Raw genomic sequence first — 12,005 nt, 5'->3', positions numbered from 1 at the left:
TGGCTCAGCAGGCTTCATGTGGACCCAGCTTGGCCAAAAACTCACTGATGAGACCCAGACCAATGTGTTACCCTCTTGGCATCTCTGTGTCTCAGCTGTGAATTGAGAAGGTGGGACTCTGTGAGTCTCAGAGATCAGCTGTGCTGTGTGTTCTTTTCAGCAAGTGTGTATGACACCCACTATGTGCCAAGCATTATGCACATATGCATAAATAAAACATCGACTCTGTCCCCAAGCATCTCCCAGTCTTAGTGGAGAGAGAGAGTTACGTGAAAAAGGTGAGTACCAGATATTGGAGCATCCAATGGAGGAAGGCTTCCAGGAGGTAGTGACAGTAAAGCTGAGTAGGAGTCAATCGGATGGAAGGGGAGGAGAAGAATCATCCTAAATTCAGGGAGTTGCATGAGGATGGAGGAGTGGGAGAGAGCCCCTGATCCAGCCAGGTTTTGTAGAAAGCCAGAAACACTGAATAATGGTGATGATGATAGCACTATAAATTAGTGAGCTTTTCTTAATCACCAGACTCTGTGCTAAGGGCTTTCTATGCAATGTCAAAAGTCTTATGAAGACAGATTCATTATTATGTCCAAACTCATTCTGCAAATTTTGCAGCAAAATGAGCCTCCCAAGGGATGCCCGGATGGCTCAGCGGTTGAGCGTCTGCTTTTGGCTCAGGGCATGATTCTGGAGTCCCGGGATCAAGTCCCACATCGGGCTCCCTGCATGGAGTCTTCTTCTCTTCTCTCTGCCTATGTCTCTGCCTCTGTGTGTGTGTGTGTGTCTTTCATGAATAAATAAATAAAATCTTTTTTTAAAAAAATGAGGCTCCCAAGAGATTAAATAACCTTCCAAAGATCACAGAGCTGGACTTGACCTTACCCTACCTGACCCCAGAGCCCCAAGCATTTAACCAGCTGTCCTAGGCTCTGTCTGGTTCTGACCCACCAGGTAGCAGGGCTTGTGTTCCCACCTCTCTTCGAATGCCCAGCTCACTCCCTGCGGAAAAGGGTTCTCTGTGTGCAAGCTCTGCTCATCGTGGCCCCACCCAATGTCCCCAGAATGTCCATACGCCATGAGGAGCTGTTGGCTGTCCTGTGGGAGTTAGGGAGAGGGTCCTGAGCCCCTCTGCACAGAAGCCTCTCCAGGCGGAGCACCTCTCTGAGCATCCCTCTGCTAGCAAAGCCTCCAGAAATGAAGATGCACTGGGGCCAGGGCCACTGAGGAAGGTTAGCATGGAAACAAGAAGACTCTGGTGGTCACAGTATGTATCTTCAGATCCTTGAAGGGGTGTCAAGTGGAAGCAGGATTGGAGCTGGGGGCAGGAGAGAGATCTGTAAACAGACAAGTTTTCAGCTCAATATAAGGATGAACTTTGAAAACCATGGACTGCCCTGTAGGCAGTGAGGTCTCCTGCCAAGCGTGCTCGGACACAATGGTGGATCTTCAAAGCGGGGTGCTGAGCAGGTGCCTCTGGCTGTCTCTCAGACCTTAGGTAGTAGATACCCCCTGGTGGCTGTGCCCATGAGGACTCAAGCAAGCAATCAACAGCACCCACAGACTGGGTAATACAAGGAAAAACGAATGAAGGACTATTTACAAAGGTGTGTGCAAGGCTTAGGGAAGGCAATACAGGTGGTGCGGTGTCCTGGGCCTGGTGGCAGGACAGCCACTTCTGTTCCTAGGAAAAGGGAGAAAGAGCTGCTATCAGAACCAGAGAGAGAGCAAGACAGAGAGCTCCCCCTAGCCTCCCAGCCCAGAGCTGTGGCTTTCCAAGGTGCTATGCAGCTAACCAGCAGCGAGCCAGCAAACAGAGCTACGAGATGAGACATGAGACGGGATATCCCAGACTGACCCTCTCTCCTCCAGACCCATCACCGGCTGAACCCAACCGGAAGCCAGAAGGCGAGGGAGCCCATCAGGACAGTCTAAACAGCAGGACAGAGAGCAGAGTGCAGAGGACTGGCCAGGGGAGGCTACCCCGCACTGAGAACGCCCCCACGTGGCTCGCCCCCCTCCTGCCCTCTCCGCTCCAGCTAGCTATCCTAGCCACTGACTGTCTTGTGTCAACATATCCCTGCCTTAGCCCAGAAAATTCCCCCGGCTTTGCAGAAAAATCTTCCCTTCCTACTTCTCTCGTGTTTATTTCCTCGGCATGTTTCCTGTAATTTGCAAAGATTAAAGAGTTAAGCTTCTTTCATTGCGATGTACTTTCCGGGCCCCATTATGCATTCTGCCCATGGCTCCTCCGCGGCTCCCCAGCGCCCTCTCCTCCCGCAGAGGCTCCAAATCCTTTCTGCACCCACAGAAGTGCTGCACAGGTAGGCCTCACCTTGAGCCGCTAAGGCTGCGCTCCTGAGAAGTGCTGCGGTCTTCCGGCTCCTGCAGGCCGAACACACTTCCCGCCTCTCTCCTGATCCGACATGATCTTTCATGTTTGGTCCCAATTAACAAGGGCTCCTAACCCTGCGTGTGTAGTAACTTTCCCTTTCTCTGTGCTCTCTCCTGCACTCTCTCTCTCAGGGGCTTTGAATCCTGATGTTCACGATGTGTAAACAAATCCTTCACTGCACTGGGGCCTGCACTCCGAAGCAGCTCAGTGTCGAATCATCTGGTGGTGAGGGGAATATGAGGCTCAAGAATTCTGTCCACGTCAAGCTGGGTTATTGTCGGGGCTGGCTCCTTAGATGTGTAACCCGGGCAGTCACACACACACACACAGTCACGCAGGTCCCCGCGCTCACAAGGGCTACACTCTTGGTTTAAGGCTCTGCTGTGTCTGTCTTGACATTCATAATAATTCTTTAATAAGGGGTCCCACATTTCTGTTTTGCACTGGGACCCAAAAATTGTATAAGTGGTCCTGGCGGTTATTGTTACTGTTCTGGCTGCTGCTGCTGCTGCTGTTGGTTTTATGCACAACCCACCTGCATCTCTGTGGAAGAGACCCCGCCCCCTGCCCTGAGTCCTGCAATGTGGACAGGCAGCATGTGGTGCTGGCATTTCCCTGTGCCAAACCAGACCCTGGGCAAACTCGAAGCTGCTAGAGGGCAGGGAATGAGCTGGAAGTCAGGGGACCTGGCTTCTAGCCCCTGCTCTGCCCTTGACTTGCTGTGTGACCCTGAGCAAGTCACATCCCCTCTCTGGACCAGTTTGCTACTTGTCCAAATGTGTTTGGCCTCAGATAACCTATAGCTGAACCTCTGGAAATGCAGATGCCTGGGCTCCACCCCAGAGTGACCAGATCTAGGGATGGGTCCCCAGAATCGTCACGCAGAGCTCCCTACATGATTCTGATTTGCATTCCAGTTTGAGAACCTCTGAGGTACGTGCTCTGAGCCTTTGGCTCTAGCAGTTTGTGTTTGATAACTTCAGCTCTTAAATTGAGTCTTCATAGTTGCATACTGACAGCATCCACATCCAGAATATGTAAGAGACTACGAGTGGGTATGGGGCAGAGACTGTAAGGGGGCTGTTTACTAATCAGACTAGAAAATAATCCACAGAGGGAAGCCAAGGGCAGTTCCACGAAGGGAGAGAAACAAACCATCTGGAGATGTGAGAATAAGTGGTGCTATGGGAAAAGCAGGGCCAGAGAGGGTCTGGGACTATAACCGTAGGCTGGCTGAGAATATGCACAGCCCTGCTCCCCAGAGCCTCACCCAAATTACCCAAGGTCTCCAGGCCAGAGACCACCAGGGGCACCTGCTTAGGAAAGTAGGGGGTGGCATCCTTGCCATTCTCAATACTCTGAGACATCTGGGGTCTGCGTACACCTAACATTCTCCAGCTGCACTGCCCACTGAGGTTGTCACTAAGCCACATGTGGATATTTAAATTTAAGTTAATTAATTAAATTTAAATTCAATTAAAAATAAATAAGGCAAGCAAAAAAGGTAAGTATGTGAGGTGACAGATTAATTAATTTGATAGGGAAATCCTTTCATAGCATATACAGACATCAGATCATCACATTATATACTTTATCTCATAATTTGTCAATTATACCTCAGTAAAGCTGAGGTGAGGGGATTCATTAGTTAATTAAAATTTCAGTTCCTTGGTTGCATTTGTCGCACGTCATGTGGTTAGTGGCTACTGTGTTGGAAAGCACAGATTCTAGAAGATTCCATCATGGCTGAAAATTCTCTAAAGAGAGTGGAAACCTTATCCACCACTCTTCTACGCCCATCCTTTGCTGGGTATTTGTAATGTTATGAGATTATTTTAAAATGTTCTCTGCCCCAGCCCCTGCTGCTTCTCGAATAAACTCTTCCAAATCCCAACCCAGTCCTATTGGCCTGGGGCAGCTCTCCCCATGCAGGCATGCCTGGCCTGTCTGCTTTGTCCATTACTCAAAGCATTTCTGACAGAAAGGCTTCACTTTTCATTTCTCCCTGTAAGCCACGGGCCTCCTCCTTTGAGCCTGTCTTACTGGTTCGAAGGTTTCCTAAGCTCAGTTATACAGCGGGCATGCAGCTTCGGAGAGCTCCAGAAAATAAGTTTTGGCATCAGTCCCATCCCACCCCACCCCCCACAGCTCACTGAACATGCCTTCAGATCATCCAAGCACAAGCATCCTGTGATCCCAGCATCATCAAGAAGCCTTCGCTCCTTCCCCATCCGAGCCCATTCTCTGGCTCCTGAGCTCTCCTCCACCCCTGCCTTGGACAGGCTCACCCCTCCCCTTCCCGCCCATCCTCTGTCTCCCGCAGTCCCCTTCCCTGAGGCACCTGTGGGGCGCCCTGCCAGGCCATGGGCACTGGGAGGAATTAGGGGCATCTCTTCTCTGAGGCATTCATCGTGCATGGGGAGAGATGGGCCCAAGACCATGGGCATCCCGGAACATGCAGTCTGCATGGACCATCCGGGTAAACAGAAGAACACTTAAGCGCTGGAGGGAAGGGCGTGTGTTTGTGGATTGCCTGGGATCCTCCTCTGTTCTGAGAACACAGGACCGAAGGATTCCTGGCTGAGAGTCTCTTCTGCCTAAACACCATGTCAGCCACCGGGCTCCAAACCTGGGCTCTAGAACTATCCTAGAGCCTATCCTTCCTTAATCCTTGTGTGCCTACTAAGCCCTTCCGTCCACATACCCCTACCTTGGAGTTCTCACCCAGCTCCCACCCCCTTCCCCTGCCTCTGTCACTGGCCTCCAGGCTGTCCGTGGGTTTTCCCATTCCCATGCCTGCCCCCAGCCCTTCCTTCCCCACAGCGTTCATCCCCAAACGATGGTCCCAGGGCTAACAACTCCCTCCCTCCCTGACCTCAGCCTCCATTTCTCCCCCACACCATCTTCCCCCCTTCCTGTATTTACCCAACCTCTCCCCGTTCCCTTCTTTGAGAACACCCCTCAATTTGGACTCTAGATTGGGCTTACCCATGAATAACTGAGGGAGGTTTGAGTCACAAATTTCCCATTTACTCAGCAGGCGTTCCCTGAGTGCCTGCTCTCTGCCTGGCCCTGCACAGGACCTTTGAGATCTAGGGAGACAGCCCCAAACCTGGCCTCAGGATACTCCAGCCTGGTGGAAGAGACTGCCAGATAAAGGATTGGTGCATGGTGTGGGAATACAACAGAGCAAGAGAAGTGTTTGCTGTGGGTCTGGCTAGAGGCTGAATATTCAGTGCTGAGTAGGGAGATTGGTCAGGTGGACTAGGTCGAAAGGCATTCCAGGCAGAAGGAAATGCACGTGCATCCGTGCGGGGCTGAGACCAGTAACAGCCAATCTGGGCAGCCCTGGAGGGTCAGACACCTGGTGCCACGAAGCAGGAGGCTGCCCAGAGCAAGGCTGGAATGGGGGGAGGTTAAGGGGCTGGGCCCCTTATCAGCATAGGAGAGAGTTGTGCAGGTTTGCATGTTGCAAAGCTCACTCTGCAGGCTGTTTGGAAAGAATAAGACAGAGGAGGCCCAGTAAAGGCTCACACATCCCAGAGATTCATTCTCCCCCAATTGTGAGTGTTTCGGATGAGTCAGGCCCTGCCATCCCATCACCTTCCACCACTTTTGCCATCTCCCACTGCCAGGGGCCATTTCTCTCACCAAATGAAAGAGCAGCAGAAGCTTCTCTTCTGGTTGCCCATCCTGTGCGGCTCCAAGGGGCAGGCATCTCAGCATCCAAGCAAGTCCTGTATTTTTATTTTGACTGCTGTGTCTTCGGGTGTTCCCCCTCCTGATCCCCTTGCCTTCCGCTCATGGCCCAGGAGAGAAGCTATTCTAGTGAATAGAATAAAGGTGCCTGACTCACTTCATAATCCCATTTTATAGTTTTGGAGACCAAAGCAAAGGGTTGGCCTAACTGGCCTGAATTAGCTTCTGACAGCTACCATAACAGAGTCCACAAACTTAGTGGTTTCAAACAACACAAATTTATTCTGTTATAGTTCTAGAAGCCAGAAGTCCAAAACTGGTCTCACTTGGCTTAAATCTAGCTGTTGGCAGGGCTGCATTCCTCGAGGGAGCTTCGGGGCAGGGGGTGGGGGTGGACATCCATTCTCCTGCCTTGCCCAGTGTCTAGAAGCTGCCTGCACCCCTTGGCCTGTGGCTCTTCCTCCAAGTCCAAAGCCAGCAACAAAACTTTCTTGCATTCTCTCTCTGACTCTGACCTTCCCACCTCCCTCCCACAAGGACCCTTGTGATGACATTGGGCTGCCTGGGTAATCCAGGATAACCTCCCCATCTCCAGGTCCCTAACTGCAGATAATCCCATCTGCAGTGTCCATTCCACCATGCAGGGTGACATCTTTACAGTTCCCAGGGATGAGGATGTGGACATCTTGGCAGGCCATTATGTTGCCCACCACGTGGCCTTTCTAGCATCCCTTTCTAGCATCCCTAGAGTCTGGAAGTTGCTGACCCATGGCTCTGTCTTTGTCCTTTCAGAGGAAACGACGTTTGAAGCAGGAGTGAAAGTTCAGATCCACAGTCAATCTGAGCCACCTTTCATCCAAGAACTGGGCTTTGGGGTGGCTCCAGGGTTCCAGACTTTCGTGGCCACCCAGGAGCAGAGGGTAAGTTCCTGGGCTCCCTGGACCAGTGGTCCTGGGCCTACACCAGCCACCTGCAGAGGCACAGGGGAGGGGAAATGGAACTCCCACTCCTTCAAGGCTCTGAGTCCACTCAGGAGGCTCAAGCAAGGCTGGGTTCAGGACAGTGGCTCACCCGGAAATTGGATCGAGGTGTCAGCTAACTTCTGTAACCCAGTTCTCCTGTACCACCTGTTGGTTCCTAAACTTGGATGTGAGAGAAATTCAGCTCACTTCTTTTTTCATTGAATTCAGTGACGACTTTTTCCAGAACCTTCTGGGGGGGTGGGGGGATGCAAGAAATCTTTTGAGGGGGGGAGGGGGAAACACTGGAAGCTAAGGAAACCTGCTGGCCAGGGTCTGATGTGTTTCATCATTTGTGTTGATACAACTCAGAGTGGCCTACCAAAAGGGAAAGGGACGATGGGGGACATCGCTCTTGTAACAGTGTAAGTGGGGGGAAGCTTCTTGCATGGGTTCCTGCCTGCTCCCTCTGACTTCGCACTGTGGGGCTGACCATTCAGTGGGCCAGGCCTGCTGCATCAACTCTGCATGTAGGAGAGTGAGGACAGGCATAGCCTCACGTCTGATGTGGGTTTCACATCTCAGAAGGGAGAAGTGCACAGATTCTCAGTGGGGAAGAGCTCTCAGAGCAGTACTGCAGACAGACACAGGGACGCTCTCTTTCTCTTACCTCCTGGTTTGCCTGGAATGAACACTGGAAAGACTGAGTCCTAAATCAGAGCATCCAAGACAACCTGCCCTGCGAGGTCCAGGAGTGGTGGGAGCACAAGGTCTAGGGGGTGGGAAAGGAGGAATCAGAAAGAACAGTAAAGGCGGAGCACCTGGGTGGCTCAGTGATTGAACGTCTGCCTTCAGCTCAGGGCGTGATTCTGGGATCCTGGGATCGAGTCCCACTTCGGGATCCCCTCAGGAAGCCTGTTTCTCTCTCTGCCTCTGTCTCTGCCCCTCTGTGTGTATCTCTCATGAATAAATAAATAAAATCTTTAAAAAAAAAAAAACAGTGAAGGAGGGGTCAGAAAGAGAGGCACACATAACTTACAAGCTCAGCTTGTTTTTAAAATGCGGTTCAAATGTCATCTCTCATCTAGTACTGACCACAGCTCTTTAGCCACTTTATAGATTGACTTTCTGTATTAGAAACTGGTTTTAAATCTCTGAGTGAACTATGCTTCTGAATCTCTGAGAAGGCATTGATGGTGGGGGCCTCCCAAACTGTTCCCTGTATTTAATGCCTGCGTACTTGCTAAGGGCCAGGATCAGCCGCCTGTGCAGTACATAGTAGGTGGAACATTGACTTTGAGGCAGGGGCAGAGGAGGCTGGGAGGCTGCCTGGCCTCCACAGGTCCCGGAGCCTGAGGCAGGTGGGGAAAGCAGAAATAAGTACGCAAGGCCGTGCCAGGTGGGAACCAGGTGGCACAACCAGAAAACCTCATCCCTAAGGACAGAAGAAGGAGGGTATGAAGCAGACGGTAGGGAACCAAGTTCAGGGCTGAGGATTTGAGTCAGGAAGAGTGAGAACACAGATGAACAAGTCAAGGTACGCAGATGGACAGGCAGCCCTGCGGAGCCCAGAACCCAAGCTATTAACCTCTTGGGCTTTTGAGTACTGCCAACTGGAGGCAATGCCAGACACTCATGGAAGTGACAAGGACAGATTTTCATCAAAAATATACCGTTCCTGGGCAGCCCAGGTGGCTCAGTGGTTTAGCGCCACCTTCAGCCCAGGGCGTGATCCTGGAGACCCGGGATCGAGTCTCACATCAGGCTCCCTGCATGGAGCCTGCTTCTCCCTCTTCTGTGTCTCTGCCTCTGTATGTGTGTGTGTGTGTCTGTCATGAATAGATAATAAAATCTTTAAATATAGATATATATATTTATGTAAGATATATAAATAAATCTTTAATATATATATATATATATATATATATATATATATATATATATATATACCATCCCAATAGGGACAGGTGTTCAGCATGAATGGGACTCAACCTCTGTTGGTACAGAGGTGGCTGGGCTCTTTTTTTTTAAGATTTTCTTTATTTATTCATGTAAGACACACACAGAGAGGCAGAGACACAGGCAGAGGGAGAAGCAGGCTCTCTGTGGGGAGCCTGGTACAGGACTTGATCCCAGGACCCCAGGATCACGACCTGAGCAAAGGCAGACATTCAAACATTGAGCCAGCCAGGTGCCCTCTGGCTGGGCATCTTAATGGAAGTGTGAGGGAAAGGGAGGGAACAGAAGGGCCTGGAGCAGAGTCAAGGAAATGAAACATGGCAGAAGTAGAGACTGGGCCATGAGAAACCCTCCTGGGTTTACTACTGGCACTTGTCAGACTTAGGCTCCTCTCTGCCCACAAAAACAAGGAGACAGATCCCCAATCTCAGAGGTCAGCTGGAGCAAATAGTAAATTCTTTTGGCCGACTTGAGTATTCTCAAGCAGGGACTTACCCTCCATGGGTGACATTAAAGAAATTTCTGGACCGAGTGGGAAGCTGGAGCTCAGGACTTTGAAGTACCCTTGAGTCTCTTTCTCTTCCCAAAAAGAAACCAAGGGACTCCCCATGGTGAGCAGAATGCAGGGACAGCCCATACCCAGCTTCAGAAAACAAATTTGTTGTTTGCTTTGAAGTGCGTTCTCAGAAAATCAGCCTTATTCATAGCAGCATTGCTAGGATTATTATAACTAATAATAAGATATTTGGTTAAACATTTTACAAATCTTCAAAGCATTTCTGCATCATCTCATTTCATCATTTCATTCATATTAATAGAGAAATACAAAAACACATCCTGGAGCTAAATCTAATAATAAATTATGTTTACATGTATATAAAAGAGCACATTCATAGGAAATAAGACTCGAAGGAAATAAGCCAAAATACCCACAGTGGGGGGATTATGAATGATTTATTTTCTTTCCTGGGTTTTCCACATGTTTTATAATGTGGCTCTTTGTTTTATGTATTCATTCAGCAAATATTTGTTGAACCCCAACTATGAACAAGGTGGTGGAGATACAGTGGTGAACAAAAGAGACCCAGTATCTGTCCTGAAGAACCTACAATGTAGTGGTTTCTTTCACAAACAAAAAACGATAATTAAATAATGTGAAGCCAAGCATAACTTGGGGGTTGATCCCATTTGTATGTTCTCATTCTCCCATTAATATCCAGCTGATTTGGTTCTCAAACAGTGCATTTCAGTGATTCTAAGAAGTACAGGTGACTTTTGAATAATGTGGGGGTTAGGAGCACCAATCCTTGGGGAGTGAAAAAATCTGTATATGAGCTTTGACCTCCCAGAAACTTAATTAGAAATAGCCCACTGTTGACCAGAAGCCTTGCCGATAACAGTCAATAAACATATATTTTGTATGTTATATGTATTATATACCATATTCTTACAATAAAGTAAGCTAGAGCAAAGAAAATGTTAAAATCATAGGGAAGAGAAAATATATTTACCCTATTGTACCATATTTATCAAAAAAAATCCACATGTAAGCGCACAAACCTGTATTGTTCAAGAGTCAACCACATTTTTTTTTTCACATTTTGACATTTCGAAATCAGGATTTGTTTCTCAATCAATCTCATCTGAGAGTTAAAATTAGCACTGCTATTTCTTTCTTAGTGGCATATAAAATCATGGTGCATCTTAGACTCTGAAGCAGTTACATTGTTCCCCTTCCAGGATTCAGCTGCTTCAGCTCAAAGCTCAAGGGAATCTTGCAAGAAGGTGGGGGGGGGGACAACACTGGGGGGCAGGAGGCCCTTTCCTGCAAAGTAGGTGTGAATCACACTAGGGAAATGGACTCCTGAGGGAGAACGCTAAAAGGAACTGATGATTTAAAGTACCCCTACCATGAATCCCTCTGTGAATGGGGGAGTCTTTTTGTATGATAAAAATCACTCTACCCATGCCAAATTATATACATACCTCCTTCAATGTTTTCATTTTTTATTCCAAAAGAGCACACTATTGCGCTGTAGCCCAGACTGAAGATTACTGTTTTAAATTCAGTATTTGCCCTAAACCCGCTGAAGCTAAGGTATGCCCCTGCCTTCCTGGACAACCTGAGAAATGCTGCTCTGATGAACTCAGCTACTGTAGGAGCCCTGCATGAGCCCAGGACCACCCCCACCAGAGACAAGCAGTGGGATGACACTGGAGTGGAAACAGAACCCTGGAAGGATGGAATAATACCAGTCACTTCTAACTGAGCACATGCTACCCACCAGGCATTAAGCAACAGAGACACTTGACGTGCATTATTATTTCGTTTAACCCCCCACAGCAACCCCCAAAAGGAAATAATATTTCCACGTTCCACATGACAGAACTGCACAGTTAAGTAACTTGTTTAAAGTGCATGGTAGGGGAAGAGTAGGGCTCAGCTTTGAGCCCAGATCTCTCTGTGCAGAGAAAATCAGACTGGGAGCTAGAGGCCTGGGGTCTAGTCCTAACTGTGTGGTGAGACCTCAGATCATTTGCATCCCTCCCGGCACCACAGGTTTCCAATGAACGGGATGGAGGGGCTGGGTTAGATGACCTCAAAGGGCCTCAAGCATTAACAGCCCTGACTGTGTCACTCAAGCACACAGATGACACCTGGAGGTTTGGCCAACAACAGTTTTGCACTCACTCCCTGCTCTGCCAGCTGCTGACTCCCTCCTTCATGCCAGCTGCCGTGGGGTGCTACTAAGGTAAATTGTGACAAGAATGTGTGAGACAAACCCCCCCTCCCCAGGTCTGGGAGGCAGAACCTGGATTCCTGCCAGTGAGAAGCAGGAGCTGGGTAAATAACACTCCTAAAACTCTAGAAGAGAGGTTCTGAGCATGCTCCTTGGTAGTGCTCCTTCCTCAGCTCACACACAGAGTGCTCACATTGCTACTCTTCCTAAAACTCTTAAATTCCCCCATTTCCCCTAATTTGCAAAGACTCAACCCTT

General features: G+C 49.2%; 1 protein-coding gene across 3 annotated transcripts in view; it reads left to right on the top strand.

The window, feature by feature from the left end:
* Positions 1–12,005, top strand: part of ASIC2 (acid sensing ion channel subunit 2) — a 995,000-nt gene that overhangs the window by 918,770 nt on the left and 64,225 nt on the right. For all 3 annotated transcript variants that reach the window (XM_072779487.1, XM_072779486.1, XM_072779485.1), the window contains exon 3: positions 6,881–7,008. In XM_072779487.1, the coding sequence (XP_072635588.1) occupies positions 6,881–7,008 (128 nt within the window). The remainder of the gene's footprint in view (positions 1–6,880; positions 7,009–12,005) is intronic.

Source organism: Canis lupus, chromosome 16 (genome assembly GCF_048164855.1).
Source record: "Canis lupus baileyi chromosome 16, mCanLup2.hap1, whole genome shotgun sequence".
NCBI classification, from domain to species: Eukaryota; Metazoa; Chordata; class Mammalia; order Carnivora; family Canidae; genus Canis; species Canis lupus.
This window is presented reverse-complemented; position numbering and strand designations above follow the sequence as displayed.